This window comes from Coccidioides immitis (genome assembly GCF_000149335.2).
Source record: "Coccidioides immitis RS genomic scaffold supercont3.6, whole genome shotgun sequence".
Classification (NCBI taxonomy): domain Eukaryota; kingdom Fungi; phylum Ascomycota; class Eurotiomycetes; order Onygenales; family Onygenaceae; genus Coccidioides; species Coccidioides immitis.
The window spans coordinates 2737840-2759158 of NW_004504312.1; the positions used below are offsets into that span (position 1 = coordinate 2737840).

A 21319-nucleotide genomic window follows, 5' to 3' on the forward strand; every position below is an offset into this window, starting at 1 on the left:
ACTGGCATTCTATGGGCGGCGTTGAAGTACACGAGGGTGCGGCCCCTCCATACTATATAACAGCTGGTACAAAAATTGCGTTCTAGAGTTTATTATAGACGAGAAGTGAAACGATACGGAAGATCTATATTGAATGCAATATTGCAATTATTTCCTGCCAGCCATTTCGTCTAATCGAGATCGGGATAGGTTCTTCTGTTTCGGCGTTGAGGTCGTCGAGAGTGTGTTTGGTTGGTTTGCTTCCCGAAGTTGCGTTTTGATTGGCCAGGAACTTTTTTCGGGCACTTGAAGCTCAATTTTCTGGAGCTCTTCACCCCACGCTTGCCCTGGTGTGGTGTTGATAACACGGTCGATACGAACCCATTCCCATTAACCCGCCATCTTAATTAATATATTTGGTTTGACCAAACAAGACATCTTGGGAAAAGGGGCTTCTACTCATTATCCTAGACAACCATGGCCTTCAGCGGCCAGACCCCGACAATTATTGTTCTGAAAGAAGGTTGGTATTCCCTGCTTTCATGGGCTCGTTCTGATTTGCAGTTGTTGTGTTATCGTTTTTCTCTTCCTCCTCTTCTTCTTCTTTTTTTTTTTTCTTTGGAGACTTAAAGGAGACATGACATAGTTGACTTCGACTGCTAGGAACGGATTCGTCACAAGGAAAGGGTCAAATACTATCGAATATCAACGCATGTCTAGCGGTTCAGTCTACGATCAAAGGGACCCTGGGTCCTTATGGCGGGGATGTATTACTCGTGGATTCCAATGGAAAGCAAACGATCACAAACGATGGGGCTACGGTGATGAAGGTTGGTCAAACGGCACCCGCGTTCAGGCTCGTGTTTGGAGCGTTAAGTTTAACCCCGTTTTTCAATATGTAGCTCCTCGACATCGTCCACCCAGCCGCTCGGATTCTCACCGACATTGCACGATCGCAAGATGCTGAGGTCGGCGACGGCACTACATCCGTGGTGGTTTTGGCGGGAGAGATTTTAAAAGAAGTCCGCGAATTCGTGGAACAGGGTGTGAGCGCACAAACGATTATAAAGGGATTGAGAACAGCCAGTTCGATTGCGGTCAACAGAATTAAAGAGATCTCGGTGGATATGAGAGACACCACTGATGGAGCAACGATGCAAGTTGAGACTCTGAGACGATTGGCTGGGACAGCGATGAATAGTAAACTAATTAAGCGCAATGCGGACTTCTTTACGAAGAGTATGATCTCCTTTTGCGTATGCCGACGTTTATTGTTCTTTTTTCCTCTTTACTGACTAAAATAGTGGTTGTCGATGCCGTTTTATCCTTGGATCAGGATGATCTGAACGAGAAACTCATCGGTATTAAGAAAGTCACCGGCGGGGCGCTACAAGATTCTCTGTTTGTCGATGGTGTAGCGTTCAAGAAGACATTTTCCTACGCAGGTTTCGAACAGCAACCCAAATCTTTCAAGAATCCCAAAATTGTGTGTCTTAACGTCGAATTGGAGCTAAAGAGCGAGAAGGATAATGCCGAAGTTCGAGTGGATCAGGTATCTGAATATCAAGCGATTGTGGACGCCGAATGGCAGATCATTTTCAATAAACTGGAGGCACTTTACAAGACGGGCGCAAAGGTCGTTCTGAGCAAACTTCCCATCGGTGATCTGGCCACTCAGTATGTCATAAGCACTCAATCATATCCAGCTATATGTGGCCGTCTATACTAACAGTGTGCGTAGATACTTTGCTGACCGTGACATTTTCTGCGCGGGGCGAGTCTCCGCCGAGGATATGGAGCGCGTTAACCAGGCCACTGGGGCATCTACACAATCAACCTGCTCGGACATCCAGGAGCGCCATCTTGGAACTTGCGGTGCCTTTGAGGAACGCCAAATTGGTGGTGAACGGTTTAACATCTTCTCCGAATGCCCAGCTGCCAAGACATGTACATTAATTCTTCGTGGTGGCGCTGAGCAATTCATCGCAGAAGCGGAACGCAGTTTGCACGATGCCATTATGATTGTGAAGAGATCTTTACGCAACACATCTGTCGTTGCCGGAGGAGGAGCTACGGAAATGGACGTGTCCGGCTATTTGCATTCCTACGCCAATCAGAGCAAGGCTGTGCCGCACAAACAGCAAGGGGTCGTCAAGGCTTTTGCAAAGGCACTCGAGGTTATTCCGCGACAGCTGTGCGACAATGCAGGCTTTGATGCCACCGATATCCTCACTCGCCTTCGCGTCCAGCATCAGGCAGGCAATGTGTGGGCAGGTGTCGACTTCGACAACGAGGACGTTCGGGACAATATGAAGGCGTTCGTGTGGGAGCCGAGCCTGGTCAAGATCAATGCCATCCAAGCGGCGATTGAAGCCGCGTGCTTGATCTTGAGCGTTGACGAGACTATAAGTAAGTTTTTCCTTCACCCTTGACTTTGGATCCCTCTCAGGCACGGTGCCCCAACAGTTCGCATTCCGTCGATGGTGCGTCTAACATTTGTACCCCAACAGAGAACCAGGAATCCGCCCAGCCACAAGCTCCAGGTAAGCCGTTGCCGGCAGGAGCAGCTCAGAGGGTTTTGAAGGGCAGAGGACGCGGAATGCCTCGACGGTAAATTGGCCAACAGCCCTCTCAACAGCCGACAACGAAGATCACAGACGGTCTTGGAAGCTCCCCGTCCTGGGAGATTTTAGATAGGTCTAATTTAATGTATGTCAAGAAGCAATAAAGACCATTCAGTCGTACATACATACGCATATGGACCCCAAAAATTATTACCGTAGTTGTCCATGGTTGGGCAAGTCGGGTTTCTCTGCATACTCCTAATGCGTGCCCACGTAGTGACTAACCCTTGTTCAGGGCGGTGATGGTCCGGCACCGCAGGGAACAACTGGATTCCTCGGGATCAACTTCATCATTCCGCACTGGACAGATTCAGCGGCTATTGAGACTCCATGCAGAATATTTGGAATTTGCAGTTACACCAGACCGCAGCACCCCGGTGCCCCCAGTGGCGAACTTTCAAGACCGTCGCCCAGGTCGGACTGTGGCTGATCGGTCGTCTTCACTGCCCTACGTGAGCCGCGTTCCGACCCGCAATTGGGCCCAGGCGATCGGCAAGACCGCCCAGTGATCCTTGTCCCTTGACAGCTAACTCGCCAAACCCCTCACTTGCTCGCTCGCCCGCCCGGCTGGTCTGTCCTCGAGACGCAAACATTTTGCCAGCAAGACGGCCGCATTCGTTTGTGAACCCTTTTTCGACGGTGTTCCCGAGTTGCTGTCGGCTGGGAGCTCTCAGTCGGTTCCTTCGCCTGTGCCTGTCGCCATCATCACGGAGTTCTCCCTTATCGACTTCGCCGACTCAGCCGCGCTTATTCCCCTCGTATTCTAGCGGATTTTGGCTCTCCTTAATCAGCCGTCCGTCGTCGTCGCAATTTTCTCACTGCAAGCCCGATAAAACTCTCTCTCTTTGAAGGGTCGTCTTCGAGATTACTTCTTTTTTTTTTCTTTTTTTTAATTTTTCGTTTAGTTTTGATTTTGTTTTCCTGATTGAAACTTATCAGCAAACCTGACTATCCGCAAATTTGGGCCTTGAAAGGCACTGAAGTCGCAAACTATCCCCCAGTAAGACACGCGGTGTCCGCTCTCTGGCGAAGCAGTCTTCCCTCTCCTTTTGTTCTCGAGCAACCAATCTCTCTCTTAGTAACCGACGGCCATGTCTTACTATCCTCCTCCATCCGGCTACCCAGGTGGCCCTCCTGCATATCCTCCGCCGCAGCAGCAGCAGCAGCAGCAGCAGCAGTATCCTTCGTATGGAGCTCCCCCGCCTCAATACCCGTAAGCTATGCTTTGACCCCATTTTCCTGGTGTTTTTCTAGCCGCTGCTAATATTCCGCCAGACCACAGAACAATTACGCTCCCCCTTCCTACCCTCCTCCAGGACAGTACGGCCACCCTCCCCAGCCCGGTTATCCTCCCCACAGCTCCCCATATGGCCACACTCCTTCTCCCCAGCCTCCATACGGAGTGAGTATCTTCGTGTCCAGCAATTCTTCTGTAAACCCGCTCACAGAATCTTCAGCATCCCCCACCTCAACACCCTCCACACCAACCACCGCACCGTCCACCACCTTCGCCGGGCTATGGCCACTTGCCTCCTTCAACACCGAATAGCGGACCTGCCTTCCATGGGCAACCAGGTATGTGGGATAGAACCCTTCTACACCTATGCCTGTATATCTCACACAGCACCCAGGCATTGCGACGGTGAACAATAATGATTATGTCCATGGAAATCACAGCGCGCCGCCACCTCCCCCTTCCGGTTCCGTCGCGTTTGGCCATGGAGCTCCTCAGGGATATAGCTATCAGTACTCGAACTGCACTGGGAAACGGAAGGCATTGCTGATTGGCATAAATTACTTTGGTCAGCGAGGCCAGTTACGGGGCTGTATTAATGACGTCAAGAACATGTCAACCTATTTGAATCAGAGTTTCAACTACGCGAGAGAGGACATGGTGATCTTGACCGATGATCAACAAAACCCCATGAGTCAACCTACAAAGGCCAATATCTTACGCGCGATGCACTGGTTGGTGAAAGATGCTCGACCGAACGACTCATTGTTCTTCCATTACTCTGGTGAGTGGTGAATATAAGAGTTGCAATTCGGTATAGTGGTGCTAAAACATATTTCGTAGGACATGGTGGTCAGACACCAGATTTGGATGGCGACGAGGACGACGGGTACGACGAAGTTATCTATCCCGTTGACTTTAGAAACGCTGGTCACATCGTAGACGATGAAATGCACAGGATTATGGTTCGGCCATTACCGGCTGGTGTTCGTTTAACGGCGATCTTCGATTCGTGCCACTCCGGTTCCGCCCTGGACCTTCCTTACATCTACTCCACACAGGGTGTCCTCAAGGAACCCAATCTTGCCAAGGAAGCTGGTCAAGGTCTTCTTGGTGTTGTCTCTGCATATGCTCGCGGAGACATGGGAAGCATGGTCTCGACTGCTATGGGATTCATCAAAAAGGCAACTCGAGGAGAAGAAACGTACCAAAGAGCCAAACAAACAAAGACCAGCCCTGCCGATGTCATTATGTGGTCAGGTAGTAAAGATGTCCAGACTAGCGCAGATGCAACCATTAATGGCCAAGCAACTGGAGCACTCTCCTGGGCCTTCATTACGGCCTTGAAGAAGAACCCCCAACAGAGCTACGTTCAACTTCTCAACAGTATTCGAGATGAACTCGCCTCGAAATACTCGCAGAAACCTCAGTTAAGCTGCAGCCATCCGCTAGGTAAGTCCATCTTCACTTTGTGCTAAGATTTCCAGCTAATGGATGCTGATAGATACGAACCTCTTATACGTTATGTAAAGAGTACGACTCTTATGCGCAGCTGTGAATATTTCGGGGTCATATATGGACCATAAATACATGGTGTTTGGGGGCAGGCTTAAGTTCGCCGAGCAATATCTCCTAGAGCTTATCCTTTTCCATTACTATAACATGTACTTACGTTTATACGCTTTGGCGATTTGATACCTGCTTTCATATCTTTACGTCTACTTTCAACGCGTCTTCCGTTTTCGATCCTAGTGGTTTTACTCGAATGTTGGGTTGCGTTTTGTGCATCTTTTTGCTCTATATGTTACGTTGGCTAATGGAGGACGGTTCATCGGGTTATGATCGTGTTTCCCCATTCTACTCAATCAGCTTGATTTTCGGCTCTTTCATATTTTCCTAGTGGCGTTTTTCCGCTCCAGGGCTATGATCAATGTGGGTGAAAGGCTGGTAAAAAAGCCGATGGATTCGCATCAATTAAAAATCATTGGGGGTAACTTTATATATCGTAAACAAGCCCAACATAGTTGTATGAGGAATTGTTAGGAAATACGGAGTAATGGTGGGTCTTTTGTGGTAGCATATTAGTGAAATAGAGCGACTTTCAAGTGCGCGCACGGAGTACATTCAGAGTTAGTCTCCTGGGAACCAATCCTGGGAGGCTGTGCCCGGAGAACCACCGTGAGCACATCAACCTCACGGAGTCGGAGAACGAAAATTAATTTATAGTCGAGTGAATGCATTCCAATTATCTCATACAATATTATCAATCCCATCACAAATTTCGATGCGGTGACCAATCTTTATAAGGCAAATGGAGATTTTTCCCCCGTCGTATGAACATGCTACCGCGAGAGACACCTGGGCCATCGTGGCACGCTACATACCCTCATCAGACCTCTGCGCTGCATGCCTAGTATCAAGGAAGTGGCACGAACTCTTCGTCCCGTTCCTGTGGGGAGCACCGGCCTTGCACTTTCGTGGGGATAGTGCTGATGTATATGGTGGGCAACCATCGATAACTACTCCCGGCTTCTTTCGATTGGAAAGGTTGACTAACCAGTTTATCTCTTGGGTCGCCTTCTATCAAGACGCCTTGACTCGATTCAGAAAAATTCTGAGGTATTCCCGCTACTGGGTTAGAGAGCTTACGCACACATTGCATCTTCCTCCTGCGCCGTCAGAGATATATTATGGACCGGAGCGGATCTGGCTTCTCGAGGTGCTGGAGTATTTGCCGAAATTACAGTCGTTGATTGTTTCAAGATTATCGTTTTTCGATCATGATTCCCTCCTTACTTTGGATGCAAAGTCCGGTCAGAGTAGACTTGATGCCGAGTTAAGATTACGGACATATGATTTGCGGTTGCTTCTTGCAGACCGTGAGCCAAACACGACGTCCGTAGCACTCCGCAGGGGGCTGCTACATTTCCCAAAGCTTGTATACTTGGATCTATCTTATACCACGTCGGCAAAGGACCACGGAGTGTTATCAGCACTTTCGCAGTTATTTCACCTGCAAGTACTGAAGCTACGAGGCATCGGACTCAGGGATCCTGACGCTGATGTTCTGGCGCGTGCCATCGGGATACGGGTGCGGCTTTTGGACCTCCGTAATAACTTACTGAGTGATAGTGCAATTAGGGCCCTGATGCACAACTGTTTTCCTCCGTCTAACCATAGTAATGACTATACATTTAGGCGGATGGAAGAATGTCAATTCGAATGGCGACCTCCAACCGTCCCGCTTGGCAGTATATTGACATCAGATTCAATGAAGGATGAGCACCTTGACGGACACTTCCTCAAGCAGCTTACAATGCCGCTTGATGGTAGGTCCACATTGGAGGATATACCCCATGTTGGTATCACGCACCTATACGTTGCGGATAACAATATTTCAGTGGATGGTTTACTTGGAATTGTCGGTTTGGGGATGCTCTTTGTCCTCGATTGCGGGACAATTGGCGCAGCCCGTTTAATGAAAGAGAGTGTGTCCCTACCGGCTTCTCGCAATAAAGATGTCTCCCAGGCTGAGATGATTCCTGGTGCGGAGAGGCTGGTTACTATTCTCTGTCAACCCGCGGGCAAGACTCTCACTTACCTACGAATTCATCATGCTATGGTGACGAGCAGTACTCAGGTGTTGAAACGGGTTGGGCCCTGGAGTGCATCAGCACCAGAGGAGGAGATAGCACGAGACTGTCTTATCCAAGATCTTATTGCCCGACGTCCTACAATACCTGCGACGGATAACCAAAGCAGCGAAGGTGGCCACTTGCCGTTTCTTCATCCTTCGAATCTCTCACATCTTAAAACATTAATCCTTACAGACCTGCCGTCTTCCGTGCCCTCATCATCCCCTATCCTATCGTCCCTAAAAAGATTCATAACAGCCTGCGCCGACGAATCTTTACTCGCGTCCTTACGAGCTCAATCAGACTATTCCCTTCCACCAGGCCGGCATCGAGCCAAAGCAGAAAAACAACATGCAAAATCTCTCTTTGCGCTTGAGCGGCTCATCTTAGAAATCAGACCCGTTTCAAAACCAAGCAACTCCAGCTCCTGGTCTCCATCGGGCTACCACAACCCTAATAGTACTAAATCTAGCACCGGGGACGCGGACTCCGAAAATCTCTGGACAGCAGCCATGAATGATTTCAGCTTTTTTAGCGAGGATGTGAGCTACACTCCGGCTAATTCTCAGAGATGCGGTGTTGGTTCTGTATTTGGTCAAGATCCGGGTAAGCATGAAATAGACCTGGTAGCGGCGATAGCATCATTCCGTCGGGAAAAGAGGATTAAATACGAGGATTTACGGAGCGCACAGCAACGTAAGAACAGTAACAATGAGGAATCGGGCGGCATATCGTCTTCAACCCAGCCGACTACCCCTATCTACGTTGAAGGGCATTGGAATGGAGAGATAAGAGTTGTGAAATAACCGGGTTAAAGTGAGGATTAAGGGGGCCGGGACTATTCAGAAGAGAGATTGTCGCTTGATGATGGCTGGGAAATGCATGTCGAGTGCCGCGTTGGGAAAACGGAGATGTTGGCCCTAGTTTGTCGGTTGGTGTATGGATTGTAACTGTTACAGCTGAAGCGATCTAGAATGTCTTGAAATTAGTGATGCTTGACTTTAGGAGACTGGATAACCTGCACAGAACTCCTATCCATTACACATGTTAGGCATTGAATTGGACTATGGAGGGGCATCAAAACAAGTCATGCATTGTATGCGGGGAGGCTGGGGGTTTTTTAACCCAGTCCCCGCCAATTGATACATATTCGTTCCCATTTAAAGAAGAAAATGATATCCGGGTGCGGAGAACAAAGCGTAGCACGATACATAGGACCCCTTCCATTCCCTTATATGTTGCTTTTTCGAAGCCCGGCTCGTCAAAACGCTCGTTTTCCCTACACATATCATGTTGATCCGGTGCCCCCCGCCCTAGACACCCCAGAACCCATCATACCCATAATGGAAGGGGAGAAAAAAGGCATTTACGCCTTAGCAGTCTTGGCAGCTTGTTGAGGGTTCAATTTCTTTGCGTCCTTCTGGAATCGGAGTCTTGGAGGAGGAGCACGGTTGCGGCGGCCCTCCCGGGATCGGACACTAAAAAAGAGCCCAGTATCAGTATCCTTTTGTACTTTCTCCGCATTGATCTGCTCCGCGACACGTTAAGGATAGAAGGTCGATTCGTACCGCACAATCTTTCCGTGGATAGCGCAGGAAACGCAGTACTGGAGCTTCAGGTACATCTTTGGGACAGCGTATTCCTCAAAAACGGACGCTTCGGAGATATCCTCTATAAAATTTCAATGTATTCAAAGATTAGCCCACCCGGCTCTCCACAAAAGGTTCCCTTCCAGAGCGAGAGTCGCAAAGCGCAAAGTAGATAGGTGGGCGCGACGTACTGACGGCAGCAGACTCAACCATGTTGCGGATGGTGAATCTCTTGATGGCCTTGTCCTTTGGAGTGCATCTTGAGCAGTTGGAGCAGCGAATCGGCTTAACGTGACCGCGTCCCTTCTTGTTGCGTCCGCTGCACAGAGAGAAAAACAGAACGAAGAATCCGTTAGTTTTCGCAAATTTCTCGATCCCTTTAAATTGGAGGTTCTAGGGGATTGGTCACCCACTTCGACGCCCGCTTCTTGACCATTTTGGCAGTGGTTCTTTTGTTTTTGACTTCCTACGTCAAATTCGACAAACGAGGATCTTCGGGCGCGAAGACGACAAGAGCAGCCCTTTGGAGTGTTGGGGGGAGGGGGTTACTTGGTGTCTGTCGGGAGGGTCGAATCTTTCTCGGTTCTCTTCCCAACCAGCTCGGCTCGCGATGGCTTTGTCGTTGTGGGCAGGCAGGGCTAGAATTCCTAAGCGAGACTAGTGGGTCACGGGACATGACCCTCACGGGATTTCGGGACTAGCGCGCCAAGCCTTCTCTGGCTCCCGTTCACGTGATAAATGGTCCGTGCACCGGATACCCGAGCAACAAAACAAAAGCAGGAGGACCGCTGGAGTGGATGGCACCACCTGACCTGTTGTTGCCCGCTCGGGGATTTTCGAGAGATCAGACGTTTCTCAGCCGACGGAGCCTCTCACGCCTGTCTTCACCTATCGAAGAGGCACGACCACGCTATCTTCTCTGTTAACTAATTGCTACATACTTCCGCAGTGACGACTCCCCTTTCCCAGTATGTCGTCCACAGGTACAATGCGAAATCGAACCATGGGTCGCGGCCAGCTCCCCTTTGAGGGTGCTCCGTCCGGTATACCTCGCAAGGTCGAACATTCAAGCACGCAGAGCATGCCATCGGATGTTGGAAGTTCCACATTGAGTGTTAGCAGGCAAAAACAATCAAAGCGAGACGAGGTACTTTTCGATTCGCCCGTATCTCACCTCCTAATGGATCCAATTTACCTACTCCCTGGGTAATTGTGTTTCCGCCATCGAGTCTATATCGCTGATAACATCAAACAGGCTATTAGGAAAAAGATGGAAGCGGACCTTAATAAGAAAAGATATAACCCCGCTAGAGCTCGATCGACTCGCAAAGCACCCCCTGGAACCGTTCTCGCCCTGAAGCCTAGCCAGGCGCTTCAGATTAAACCAAATACCACGGTAGCAGAGGCCGCACAATTGATGGCTGCCAAACGCGAGGATTGCGTTCTAGTAACTGACGATGATGACCGCATTGCTGGTATATTTACCGCTAAGGATTTGGCGTTCCGCGTTGTTGGAGCCGGCATTAGAGCGAGAGACGTTACAATTGCCGAGATCATGACCAAAAACCCGCTATGTGCCCGGACCGATACCAGTGCGACCGACGCCCTGGATTTGATGGTTCGGAAAGGCTTCCGCCACTTGCCCGTTATGGACGAAAATCAGGATATTTCTGGTATTTTGGATATTACCAAGTGTTTTTATGATGCTATGGAGAAGCTTGAACGGGCATACAGCTCCTCTCGCAAGTTGTATGATGCTTTGGAAGGTGTACAGTCTGAATTGGGCTCGTCTCAGCCTCAGCAAATTATACAGTATGTGGAGGCGTTGCGGCAGAAAATGTCTGGGCCTACCCTTGAGTCCGTCTTGAATGGGCTGCCCCCAATTACTGTCTCCGTAAGAACATCAGTGAAAGACGCAGCCGCTTTGATGAGGGAGCATCATACTACAGCTCTTTTGGTGCAAGATCAAGGATCGATCACCGGAATCTTTACAAGCAAAGATGTTGTATTGCGAGTCATTGCCCCTGGATTGGACCCAGCTACCTGCAGCGTTGTGAGGGTTATGACCCCTCACCCTGACTTTGCGCCCACTGACATGAGCATCCAAGCTGCCCTTCGGAAAATGCATTGTATGTGAATTGCTTTGTGCAATTGTTAACGCTGTATACTGACACATGCTCTAGATGGACACTATTTGAACCTCCCTGTCATGAATGAATCAGGAGAGATCGTTGGCATGGTTGATGTGCTCAAACTGACATACGCCACACTAGAGCAGGTGTGTATTTTGTGAATATATTCTTCAGACGCTCCCCAGCTTACGACCTTCCCAGATCAATACTATGCAAACAAACGAGAATGAAGGGCCAGCCTGGAACAAATTCTGGCTCTCAATGGACCAGGAATCTGATTCTATGGTCTCGGGGGGTGGCCATAGCCAGAACCCTCGTCGATCTATCCTCAGCACCGATCCAAGAGATCGTGGAGATAGTGTTCTCCCACACGAATCCGCGTCACACCACGGCGAAGATGCTACTTCTGAATTATTGGACACACGGCACCTTGCGAACGACGATTCTCCATTCCCATTCAAATTCAAGGCTCCGAGCGGCCGCGTCCACCGACTTCAGGTCATTGCGTCCGCCGGTGTTGCTGAGCTGGCTGCTAACGTTTCGAGTAAACTTGGATCCGAAGTTGAAGCTGTTGGCGGGGAGGCCGTTGTGGAGGACGGCAAACTTAGCAACAGCGGGTACGCCCTGAGTTATTTGGATAATGAAGGTGACACTGTCTCCATCACAACAGACCAAGACCTCCTTGATGCCATCGTGCAAGCTAGAAAAGCTGGTCGGGATAAAGTGGACCTCTTTGTTCATGACCCGGAAAGCCCCCCGGTGATCGCTCAGGAACCCCAACAGGCCACCACGCAGGCGCCCCCAGAACCAGTGACGAGATCACCCATACCGGAGGAAGAAGAGCAAAGCACGGACCAAGCCCGCCCTCAAAAGAGCCTTTCTCAGACTCTTACACAATCGTCAGCGGAGCAACAGCTAATAGCAGGTGTTCCCAACGAGCTGATTTTACCGGGCGCAATTGTAACTCTTGCCGCGGTTATTTTGGGTGTGTTTGTCTTGAGTCGGGCGGGTGGAAAGAGATGATAATTGAGGCTGTCTAAGTTGATACAAATTATTGGATGGTGCTCATCCAATCGATTCTTGATTTCATAGACCTTTCCCCCTTTACATATCAGTATGTTTTTTTCTAATACCCTATACATCTCTCCCATGACTTTAGAGCCAGCGCCTGAATCGATTGATTTGAAGCCAAGCATGTTGTCACATAGAGCTCTTGTAGATCCAACAATGTGTCAGTAATGTCGAAGAGATGATTCAATGCTGAGATTTACTATCTATGTGCACCTGAAAACTGCCATGGATCTGGACTTTTAACAGTCACCAGCCAAACAAAGCAAACACACTAGGGACCATTGGGGAATAGCGCGAAACCTGGGGTTCAGCACCCTAAACTTTTTTCAAACAAATATTCAAACCTACCTATCACTTATCGTCCATCCCACTTTTGAGAGCTTTGCTGTGAAACAACCTCTCACATATTGTCTCTCTGTTTCTCAAGCTGAGCTGCAGTGGCTGAATGTACACTCTTGTTGTGTTTTCGTTGTCTTGAATTTCATTATCAAACATATTGTTTCTTTTCTCCTGGCATTGTTAGCTGTTTCTTCCCTTTGACACGGTTGGGCGCGCCGCAGTCTTGGTGTATTCACTACCACGTATAGCGCGCGCTGCCCTGCTCCCTCACCCCTCTCATTTTACAGCTAATTAGTTTTTGTATCTCTGGGAAAGTTCATTAGAGTGGACAAGATGTCAATCTTACCACAAGAGATCCACACTGCTTTATCGCAGTTGCTGTTGGGCCTTTCAACAGCCGACAATCTCGTGCGCACACAAGCTGAGGAGCAGTTGAATAATGAGTGGGTTCAGGCACGCCCGGATTTCTTGCTTATGGGGCTGGCAGAACAATTACAAGCTGCGGAGGATACAAACGTATGTGATGGGAGAGAGCGGGGTAACCCGCGTCATTCTTCGTTGTGCCCTTCTGCACCGATTTTTTTCTTTCCTAAGTCAGGATAGTTTATGCTAACATAGCTTCCGCTGTCGCTAGACACGGTCTTTTGCAGCAGTTCTTTTTCGACGGATAGCGGGACGATCGGTAAAGGATCCGAATTCGGCTGATACAAGGAGATTATTCTTCACCCTGGTGCCAGAACAGAGATTGGCCATTCGTCAGAAATTGCTGCAAGCATTAAACGGTGAAACAGTATCTAGTGTGCGTAATAAAGTTGGAGATGCGGTGGCAGCTATCGCCGAACAGTACTCTGAGAGCGGTATGAATGAGCATTCGAAGTGGGGAGGATAATATTCGTTCTGAAGACAAGTATCTGATGGTATTCTGGGGTATAGGAGAGCCATGGCCAGAGCTGCTTGGTGTTCTCTTCCAAGCAAGCCAATCTTCTGATACGGGCCTTCGCGAATCGGCGTTCCGCATATTCTCCACCACACCACAAATCATTGAGAAGCAGCACGAAGAGACTGTCCTAGGTGTATTCTCGAAAGGATTCAAAGATGAGCACATTTCGGTACGTATGCCAATATATCTCCCCCAAAATATGGCTTGCTAACGACGCACGGAAGGTCCGAATCTCTGCGATGGAAGCGTTTGCATCTTTCTTCGGCTCCCTACATAAAAAGTCTCAGCCTAAATTCTTTTCTTTGGTGCCCGATCTTTTGAATATTCTCCCTCCACTTAAAGAAGCAGATGAAAGTGAGGAGCTGTCTAAGGCTTTCATAGCCCTCATAGATATTGCCGAGATTTGTCCCAGGATGTTCAAACCACTTTTCAATAACCTGGTTAAGTTCAGTATAAGTGTGATTAGCGACAAGGAACTTTCAGACCAAGTCAGGCAAAATGCACTGGAGCTTCTGGCAACATTTGCTGATTATGCACCAACAATGTGCAAGAAGGACGCGAACTATGCGCAGGATATGGTGACTCAATGCCTTAGTTTGATGACTGATGTTGGTCTCGATGATGATGATGCGTCCGAATGGGGGGCTTCAGAAAATGTGAGTTTCTTAATTATCATTGGTTTCGCCTTACTAACAACAATAAAAAGCTTGATCTTGAAGAGAGCGACAAGAATCATGTTGCTGGCGAGCAATGCATGGATCGACTTGCCAATAAACTAGGCGGACAGGTTATTCTTCCTCCAACGTTCAGCTGGGTGCCAAGAATGATTTCATCCTCCTCATGGCGCGATAGACATGCCGCCCTGATGGCTATCTCCGCTATTTCAGAGGGCTGTGGTGATCTGATGGTCGGTGAGCTGGATCAAGTTCTTGCGCTTGTTGTTCCAACTCTACAGGACCAGCATCCTCGCGTGAAATTTGCAGGCTGCAATGCTCTAGGACAAATGAGCACTGATTTCGCTGGTACTATGCAAGAGAAGTATCATTCAGTGGTTCTTGGTTGCCTCATCCCTTCTTTGATGTCGGAACACCCACGAGTCCAAGCCCACGCCGCAGCTGCTCTGGTCAACTTCTGCGAGGAGGCGGAGCCCGCTATTCTGGAGCCATATCTTGAACAGTTGCTAGGACATCTCGTCCAACTGCTTCAAAGTCCGAAGAAGTTTGTTCAGGGGCAGGCTCTCTGCACAATAGCCACCATCGCTGACTCGGCGGAAAGCACATTTGCCAATTACTACGACAGACTTATGCCAATGTTGTTTAATGTTCTAAGGGAAGAACAGTCTAAGGAGTACCGGGAAATCCGAGCCAAGGCTATGGAATGTGCTACGTTGATCGCATTAGCTGTTGGCAAGGAAAAGATGGGCCAAGATGCCTTGACGCTGGCTCAATTACTTGCCCATATCCAGCAAAATATAACTGATGCGGATGATCCACAGTCATCCTACCTCCTCCACTGCTGGGGTCGCATGTGCCGTGTCCTAGGTCCCGATTTTATTCCATATCTTCCTGGCGTTATGCCGCCTCTCCTTCAAGTCGCTGCTGCAAAGGCGGATGTCCAAATCCTCGATGATGAGACGCAAATTCAGGAAGTCGAGCAGGATGGAAAATGGGATCTACTCCCACTGAAGGATAAAGTTATTGGGATTAAAACCAGTGTCCTTGAAGACAAGAATATGGCAATTGACCTGATCACCATATACGCCCAAGTCCTTGAAGCCGCTTTTGAGCCATACGTTGTCGAACCGCTTGAAAAGATTGCGATACCCGGCCTTGCATTCTTCTTCCACGATCCTGTCAGGGTTTCTTGTGCCAAACTTATTCCCCATTTGTTGAATTCATATAAGAAGGCCCATGGCGACCGTTCACCAGAGTTTTTCCAGTTATGGTCCAAAACTGCTGAGAAAATTATTGAGTGCCTCAGTGCAGAACCTGCAGTTGATACCTTAGCGGAGATGTTCCAGTGTTTCTATGAATCTGTGGAGATTGCTGGCAAGAATAGTTTGACGCAGGATCACATGCAGGCGTTTATTGAGGCCACTAGATCAACGCTCGAGGACTATCAGATCCGTGTGAAGAAGCGTATGGAAGACAGGGCTGAAGCTGAGGAAGGGGACGACGAGACGCTTTCATTTGACTACGAAGCCGAAGAGGACCAAAATCTGCTGAGTGACATGAACAAAGCTTTCCATACAATCTTCAAAAATCACGGCGCATCATTTTTACCGGCCTGGGAACGCATCCTTCCCTTCTATGACGCCTTTGTTGTGACCTCTGAACCAACTCAGAGACAATGGGCTCTTTGTGTGATCGACGACGTCCTCGAATTCTGCGGCGAGCGGTCTTGGAACTACAAAGATCACATCATACAGCCATTGATAAATGGAATGCGAGACGACAACGCAGCCAACAGACAGGCTGCTTCATATGGTGTTGGAATTGCAGCTCAAAAAGGTGGTATCGCATGGAGCGAATTCGTAGCCGCCAGTATCCCAACTCTATTCCAAGTAACACAGCACAGAGAAGCTAGAGCCGAGGACCATGTGTTTGCTACAGAAAATGCTTGCGCCAGCATTGCCAAAATTCTACATTTCAATGCCAGCAAAGTGCAGAACCCACAGGAAGTGGCCGAGAATTGGATCAACACACTCCCAATTCTAAACGACGAGGAGGCAGCTCCTTATGGCTATTCCTTCCTTGCACAGTTGATTGATCAGTACGTTCCCCCTCTCTTCGTCCTGTATTCTTACACTCGCTGACTTGCTTTCTTCTTAGACGAAACCCGGCCGTCTTCGCAAATGCTGAAAAGGCATTCACCTACGTTGTTCAGGCACTTGATGCTGAGAGTATTCAAGGTGCAGTTGCCAATAGAATTGTTGCTTCGGTGAAGCAACTCGTTGCGTCAACCAATGTGAACGCGGAGCAGGTTCTATCAATCGTCAAACCCGAGAAACAGATGATTGTGCGCCGATTCTTCCAATGATCCATCGGCCATTTTGATGAAAGTCTTTAACATTTTTTGACTCTGATGCGAACGAATCCCAATGTTACCCCCAGTCTGCATTTTTCGCCCTTCTAGCACCATCCTCCTTTAAGCCCACCCCATTATTCTTGTTATATCATGTCTACATTTCCACCTCACCGAAATTCCAATTGGCCCATGATGTTTAGCCTCCCGAGTTAGATAGAGCTCATACTACCAAATGACCGAATTGCCTTCGACTGTTATATGATGATCCCGCCTGAAAACCGAAACATGTTCTTCATTAGCATTCCGCTATAGCGCGATCTAGAAATATGCATAAATCTAGTTAATGTCCACGGGATCCTTCAAACCCATTGCAAAAGATATCAAAGCTGCTACCCGACGGGTGTCCTCTTAGAGTCCCCAACATCGTCCCTCCATCCACGCTTTCTAGGATTAAAAGTTTAACCCCGCAATTACCCACCTGCATAGACTTAAACCACACAGGTTGGTATTTGGCTGAAGTTCAGAACAGGAGCTTTTAAGTCGATCTAATACTCATTGAAACATGGCTCAAGAATCAGACGCTCCGCAGCTCAAGGCGCGGAATCTCCTACTCCTCGGTGCGAGCGGCCTCATTGGTTCCAGGATTCTAAATGCCGTGGTTGCGGCAAAGTCGAACTTTGAGTCTATCGCGGTGTTTACCTCCGCATCGAATCTCGAAAAGAAACCAGGATTATTCGAACCTCTTAAGGCTCAAGGCATTCGTATCATTACTGGCGATGTCAACAGTGAAAATGATGTCCGTGCTGCTTATCAAGGTGCGTTGGATCAATAACTTCACTCCCGTGCCCGGCCGTGTAGTCACACAAGATCTATGCCGTGCGACAACATCCATTTAAATACTGACACATTTCGCATAAAAAGGTGTTGACACTGTCGTGAGTGCGCTTGGCCGTGATGTTCTCGCCTCCCAGATTCCTCTAATTCACCTTGCCGCCTCCCCTTCTTCGTCCGTAAAATGGTTTTTCCCATCAGAATACGGGACGGACATTGAGTACTCACCAGCCTCTGCGCATGAGAAGCCCCACCAGCAGAAACTCAAAGTGAGGGCAGCATTAAACGAAGTGAAAGATAGATTAGTACATACGTATGTCGTCACCGGCCCATTCTCTGACCTCTATCTGGGCCCGGGATTGCCGGACATCAGGGGTGGAGCATTCAGGGTGAAAGAGAGAAGAGCGGATTTGCTAGGCGACGGCAATGGTAGGATCAGCCTGACAACCATGGATGAGTATGTCTGGCTCTGATTTATGTATAACTGAGCAAAGAGCTAACAATCGCTGCCAGTGTTGGTAAGCTCGTGGTCGCTGCGCTCCTCCACCCAACGGCAGCCAGAAACCGTGCGCTGAAGGTCAACTCTTTCACCACGACACCTGCGGAAATTCTTCATGAATTCGAGCGCCAAACCGGTGGCCAGGGATGGGGTAACGTTACATATACTCCACTTGATGAGCTACGCAAGTTAGAAGAGGATGCTTGGAAGAATGGTCCGCCTGGCAGGGCTACTGTCCTGACTTTGAGGCGCATTTGGACGGAAGGAGGAACGCTATACGAGAAGAGGGATAACGAAATTATCGGGGAACCACAAATGGCGACACTGGAGCAAGCTGTGAGCCAAGCCATCAAGGAGCAGGAGTAGGTTAGACGGTCAAAGTAGATGCTCGTTTTCGATGACCACTCTATAGAACAAATATACGAAGTAAATATGCAGCTTCGAACGCGGTTCTGTAGTTATTTTTATTAAATGCGTTTCACTATTAGGCCCAAACTTTTCTACACCTTTATCTAGTAACATAGAAGGGTATAAACGCCTTATATAACTACAAGCAGGATCTATACACCATAACCGAAACAATTTATGCCAACCCGAAACTCCGAACAAGCGACGTAGAAATGGCGTCTACCAGTGAGTTTACCTTCACCCGAACAAAACCTTTACGATCTCGCCTGAGCGGCCAAAAGGTTCAGTGCGCTGCCTGCAAGAATGAAGCCACACTGATCCTTGCTCAGGGTGTGCTTCACGGCGATATCCATGACCTCTCCATTCCTCTTGGTGACCCTCAACTTGACTTCTCCCTGTCCACCGTTTTGCAGTAGATCGTACAAGCCAACCGTGTCGACGGAGTCGCAAGCGTCAATCTTGTCGTAATCAGCCTTATCCGCGAAAGTTAGTGGGACAACACCCTGTTTCTTCAGATTGGTTTCGTGGATGCGGGCAAAGCTCTTGGCCACAATGATACGGCCACCCAAGTAGCGCGGCTGCAAGGCGGCGTGCTCTCGAGCACTACCTTCACCGTAGTTATCCTCAGCGATGACGAGCCATTCGATCCCTTGGCCTTTCCATCTGCTTGCAAGATCTGGAATGGAGTAGGTCTTGCCATCCATATCGTAGGCTACGTTGGTTTCGCCCGTGGCGGCGTTGACTGCGCCAATCAATGTGTTGGCGGAGATGTTGGGGAGATGTCCCTTGTACTTGAGCCAGGGACCGGCCGCAGAGATTGTGTCCGTGGTGCACTGTCCTTTGACTTTGTAAAGGACACGTAGTGAGTTGAGCTCACTCTTAGGGAAGGGAGCAAAAGGTTCCAAAACTGCAAGGCGGTCGGAGGTTGGGGAGATGACAACTTCGCAGGAGGGATCAGGAACAGCCACAGAGGGCTGGAAGTCAGGATTTCCGGATTCAAAACCAGCCTTGGGAAGATCCGAGCCCTTAGGAGGGCTGAATTTGAAAGATGTACCATCTGGAGTGCTGAGACTGTCGGTCATAGGATTGAAAGTGGTGCTGCCTGCATAGGATAGGGCTGTCACAACCTCAGGGGAAGCAAGGAAATTCATTGTTCCAGGGTTTCCGTCGTTACGGCCGCGGAAATTTCTGTTGTATGACGTGAAAATAGCATTGGTCTCGCCCTTTTTCACGCCATCTGTTCGCTTCCACTGGCCAATGCAAGGGCCACACGCATTCGCAAGGACGGTACCGCCGGCTGACGAAAATGTATTCAGAGTCTGATCACGATCCAAGGTTGCGCGAATCTGCTCGCTGCCAGGAGTGATAAAGAAGTCGGCCTTTGGACGAAGACCAGCCTTGGAAGCTTGTTTAACAAGATCTTCCGCACGGGTCATGTCTTCGTAAGAACTATTAGTGCAACTTCCGATTAATCCAGCTCCAAAGGTTTCTGGCCAGTTATTCTTGCGCACCGTCTCTGCAAAGGACGAAAGAGGAACCGAAAGATCCGGGGTAAAGGGGCCGTTAATGTGAGGCTCAAGTGTAGAGAGATCAATTGTGATGTGTTGATCATATTCGGCCTTAGGATCTGCTCGAAGTAAATTATTAGGGCCAGACGATGCGATCTCGGAGGCAGTCTCGGCAATGTCTGCTCGGTTGGTCGCTCTGAGGTAGGGGACCATGCTGGGAGAGAATGGGAAAATCGAGGTAGTAGCTCCGACTTCAGCGCCCATGTTGCAAATTGTAGCCATTCCTGTGCAGCTGAGGGTCTCCACACCAGGTCCATAATACTCAATGATATATCCAGTTCCCCCCCTGACTGTTAGTTTCCCGGCAAGGTGAAGAATAATATCCTTAGGAGCTGTCCAGCCGCTCAGGGCTCCCTCCAGCTTTACACCGAGGACCTTTGGGGCCTTCAGTTCCCACGGCGCATCCACAAGTGCGTCCACAGCGTCTGCTCCACCGACGCCAATGGCAATTGCGCCCAATCCACCACCATTAGGAGTGTGACTGTCAGTCCCCAGCATGAACAGTCCCGGAGAAGCGTAATTCTCCAGCACAGTCTGATGAATAATGCCAGCGCCTGGGGGCCAGAACTCAATACCATATCTCTTGGCCGCGGATTCTAAGAAATCGAAGACCTCCTTATTTCCCTGAATTGAGGCTGGAAGGTCAACGTCCGCACCCTTCTGGCCGACGATCATGTGGTCACAATGAATGCTGGCGGGAACCGCGGTCGAAGGAAGCCCGCAGGACATGAATTGAAGCAGAGCCATTTGTGCAGAGGCATCTTGCATCGCCACTCGATCCGGCTTAAGCTTCAGATTGGCTTGACCACGAATGCTCTTCCCATTCTGAGTGCCCGTGAGGAGTGACTCCTCCACATTGTCAAGATGAGAATAGACGACTTTCTCAGCAAGGGTGAGGGGCCTCTCTGACCCCAGAACTCGTCGGACTTCGTTTAATTTGTTCAGAATCTTAGGATAAGGGGGTGAACGACTGGGAACCTGCGGTCTGGCGGGGGTGGTGGCCTCCGTCGCAAAGCTGCGATATCGGCGGAAGGGAGAACATTGGGCAATCTGGGAATGTTGGTTAGAAACAGCAATTGGCGACTTGTGACTTTCAACTTACAGCCCGAGCTGTGCCTGCGCTATGCCTCCACATCATCTTGAATCAGCCCGGAATTACTCGCGGTGTGACGAGAGAATGGTCTGAGCAATTTGAGCCCGAAGCTCTCATCTTACATACTTTTGTCCTCCGTACGGCCATTACCAATTGGTTTTTTATCTCACCTCTGATTGGCTGCATGATGCATAACACTCAATAATCTTAGTCCAGTGCCGCCTTGGCCGATGAGTCAGCCTCGTTGGAGCCCAACGGGCAATTCGGGTGCATCAGGATTGAGGCCCTGATCAAAACGACTTCCCTCGCCCGTCGCGCCTGAGAATAGCCGATCCAAACCCATTTGGTAC

The 21319-nt window shown here is 49.2% G+C and overlaps 8 protein-coding genes across 8 annotated transcripts; 6 read left to right on the plus strand and 2 right to left on the minus strand.

The window, feature by feature from the left end:
* Positions 1-340: 340 nt before the first annotated feature.
* Positions 341-2725, plus strand: CIMG_04009 (T-complex protein 1, eta subunit). The gene is made up of 6 exons (XM_001244567.2): positions 341-502; positions 643-809; positions 882-1218; positions 1284-1656; positions 1721-2388; positions 2490-2725. The coding sequence occupies exons 1-6, from the start codon at positions 457-459 to the stop codon at positions 2591-2593; spliced, it is 1695 nt and encodes a 564-aa protein (XP_001244568.2). The 5' UTR covers positions 341-456; the 3' UTR covers positions 2594-2725.
* Positions 2726-3659: 934 nt separating this feature from the next.
* On the plus strand, positions 3660-5683 carry CIMG_04010 (metacaspase-1). The gene is made up of 6 exons (XM_001244568.2): positions 3660-3816; positions 3879-4005; positions 4061-4178; positions 4235-4621; positions 4681-5289; positions 5342-5683. Exons 1-6 carry the CDS (start codon positions 3695-3697, stop codon positions 5365-5367), a joined length of 1389 nt encoding a protein of 462 aa, XP_001244569.1. The 5' UTR covers positions 3660-3694; the 3' UTR covers positions 5368-5683.
* Positions 5684-6073: 390 nt separating this feature from the next.
* CIMG_04011 (leucine Rich Repeat domain-containing protein) lies at positions 6074-8479 on the plus strand. Its single transcript, XM_001244569.2, has 2 exons — positions 6074-6338; positions 6426-8479. The coding sequence occupies exons 1-2, from the start codon at positions 6149-6151 to the stop codon at positions 8276-8278; spliced, it is 2043 nt and encodes a 680-aa protein (XP_001244570.2). The 5' UTR covers positions 6074-6148; the 3' UTR covers positions 8279-8479.
* On the minus strand, positions 8449-9669 carry CIMG_04012 (40S ribosomal protein S26). The gene is made up of 4 exons (XM_001244570.2): positions 9475-9669; positions 9253-9380; positions 9041-9143; positions 8449-8950 (listed from the first exon to the last, which is right to left on the minus strand). The coding sequence occupies exons 1-4, from the start codon at positions 9495-9497 to the stop codon at positions 8839-8841; spliced, it is 366 nt and encodes a 121-aa protein (XP_001244571.1). The 5' UTR covers positions 9498-9669; the 3' UTR covers positions 8449-8838.
* Positions 9670-9951: 282 nt separating this feature from the next.
* CIMG_04013 (CBS/PB1 domain-containing protein) lies at positions 9952-12412 on the plus strand. The gene is made up of 4 exons (XM_001244571.2): positions 9952-10208; positions 10317-11190; positions 11245-11339; positions 11395-12412. Exons 1-4 carry the CDS (start codon positions 10032-10034, stop codon positions 12214-12216), a joined length of 1968 nt encoding a protein of 655 aa, XP_001244572.1. The 5' UTR covers positions 9952-10031; the 3' UTR covers positions 12217-12412.
* Positions 12413-12632: 220 nt separating this feature from the next.
* CIMG_04014 (importin beta-3 subunit) lies at positions 12633-16847 on the plus strand. Its single transcript, XM_001244572.2, has 6 exons — positions 12633-13119; positions 13238-13460; positions 13537-13712; positions 13768-14199; positions 14250-16315; positions 16375-16847. Exons 1-6 carry the CDS (start codon positions 12937-12939, stop codon positions 16580-16582), a joined length of 3288 nt encoding a protein of 1095 aa, XP_001244573.1. The 5' UTR covers positions 12633-12936; the 3' UTR covers positions 16583-16847.
* A 234-nt stretch (positions 16848-17081) lies between these two features.
* On the plus strand, positions 17082-18344 carry CIMG_04015 (isoflavone reductase). Its single transcript, XM_001244573.2, has 3 exons — positions 17082-17385; positions 17492-17858; positions 17915-18344. The coding sequence occupies exons 1-3, from the start codon at positions 17133-17135 to the stop codon at positions 18264-18266; spliced, it is 972 nt and encodes a 323-aa protein (XP_001244574.1). The 5' UTR covers positions 17082-17132; the 3' UTR covers positions 18267-18344.
* A 14-nt stretch (positions 18345-18358) lies between these two features.
* Positions 18359-21029, minus strand: CIMG_04016 (aconitate hydratase, mitochondrial). Its single transcript, XM_001244574.2, has 2 exons — positions 20979-21029; positions 18359-20926 (listed from the first exon to the last, which is right to left on the minus strand). The coding sequence occupies exons 1-2, from the start codon at positions 21012-21014 to the stop codon at positions 18563-18565; spliced, it is 2400 nt and encodes a 799-aa protein (XP_001244575.2). The 5' UTR covers positions 21015-21029; the 3' UTR covers positions 18359-18562.
* Positions 21030-21319: the final 290 nt, after the last annotated feature.

Coding starts and splice junctions, on each gene's coding strand:
- CIMG_04015 (XM_001244573.2), top strand. CDS start 17,133: ATGGCTCAAGAATCAGACGCTCCGCAGCTCAAGGCGCGGAATCTCCTA. Junction 17,386..17,491: donor TGTCCGTGCTGCTTATCAAG/GTGCGTTGGATC, acceptor TCGCATAAAAAG/GTGTTGACACTGTCGTGAGT. Junction 17,859..17,914: donor AGCCTGACAACCATGGATGA/GTATGTCTGGCT, acceptor AATCGCTGCCAG/TGTTGGTAAGCTCGTGGTCG.
- CIMG_04010 (XM_001244568.2), top strand. CDS start 3,695: ATGTCTTACTATCCTCCTCCATCCGGCTACCCAGGTGGCCCTCCTGCA. Junction 4,006..4,060: donor CTCCCCAGCCTCCATACGGA/GTGAGTATCTTC, acceptor CAGAATCTTCAG/CATCCCCCACCTCAACACCC. Junction 4,179..4,234: donor TGCCTTCCATGGGCAACCAG/GTATGTGGGATA, acceptor CACAGCACCCAG/GCATTGCGACGGTGAACAAT.
- CIMG_04016 (XM_001244574.2), bottom strand. CDS start 21,014: ATGATGTGGAGGCATAGCGCAGGCACAGCTCGGGCT. Junction 20,927..20,978: donor GCGCAGGCACAGCTCGGGCT/GTAAGTTGAAAG, acceptor CAACATTCCCAG/ATTGCCCAATGTTCTCCCTT.
- CIMG_04012 (XM_001244570.2), bottom strand. CDS start 9,497: ATGGTCAAGAAGCGGGCGTCGAA. Junction 9,381..9,474: donor GTCAAGAAGCGGGCGTCGAA/GTGGGTGACCAA, acceptor CTCTCTGTGCAG/CGGACGCAACAAGAAGGGAC. Junction 9,144..9,252: donor GGTTGAGTCTGCTGCCGTCA/GTACGTCGCGCC, acceptor GAAATTTTATAG/AGGATATCTCCGAAGCGTCC.
- CIMG_04013 (XM_001244571.2), top strand. CDS start 10,032: ATGTCGTCCACAGGTACAATGCGAAATCGAACCATGGGTCGCGGCCAG. Junction 10,209..10,316: donor AACAATCAAAGCGAGACGAG/GTACTTTTCGAT, acceptor AACATCAAACAG/GCTATTAGGAAAAAGATGGA. Junction 11,340..11,394: donor CATACGCCACACTAGAGCAG/GTGTGTATTTTG, acceptor CGACCTTCCCAG/ATCAATACTATGCAAACAAA.
- CIMG_04009 (XM_001244567.2), top strand. CDS start 457: ATGGCCTTCAGCGGCCAGACCCCGACAATTATTGTTCTGAAAGAAG. Junction 503..642: donor AATTATTGTTCTGAAAGAAG/GTTGGTATTCCC, acceptor TTCGACTGCTAG/GAACGGATTCGTCACAAGGA. Junction 810..881: donor ATGGGGCTACGGTGATGAAG/GTTGGTCAAACG, acceptor TTCAATATGTAG/CTCCTCGACATCGTCCACCC.
- CIMG_04014 (XM_001244572.2), top strand. CDS start 12,937: ATGTCAATCTTACCACAAGAGATCCACACTGCTTTATCGCAGTTGCTG. Junction 13,461..13,536: donor CGAACAGTACTCTGAGAGCG/GTATGAATGAGC, acceptor TCTGGGGTATAG/GAGAGCCATGGCCAGAGCTG. Junction 13,713..13,767: donor TCAAAGATGAGCACATTTCG/GTACGTATGCCA, acceptor GACGCACGGAAG/GTCCGAATCTCTGCGATGGA.
- CIMG_04011 (XM_001244569.2), top strand. CDS start 6,149: ATGGAGATTTTTCCCCCGTCGTATGAACATGCTACCGCGAGAGACACC. Junction 6,339..6,425: donor GGATAGTGCTGATGTATATG/GTGGGCAACCAT, acceptor CCTTCTATCAAG/ACGCCTTGACTCGATTCAGA.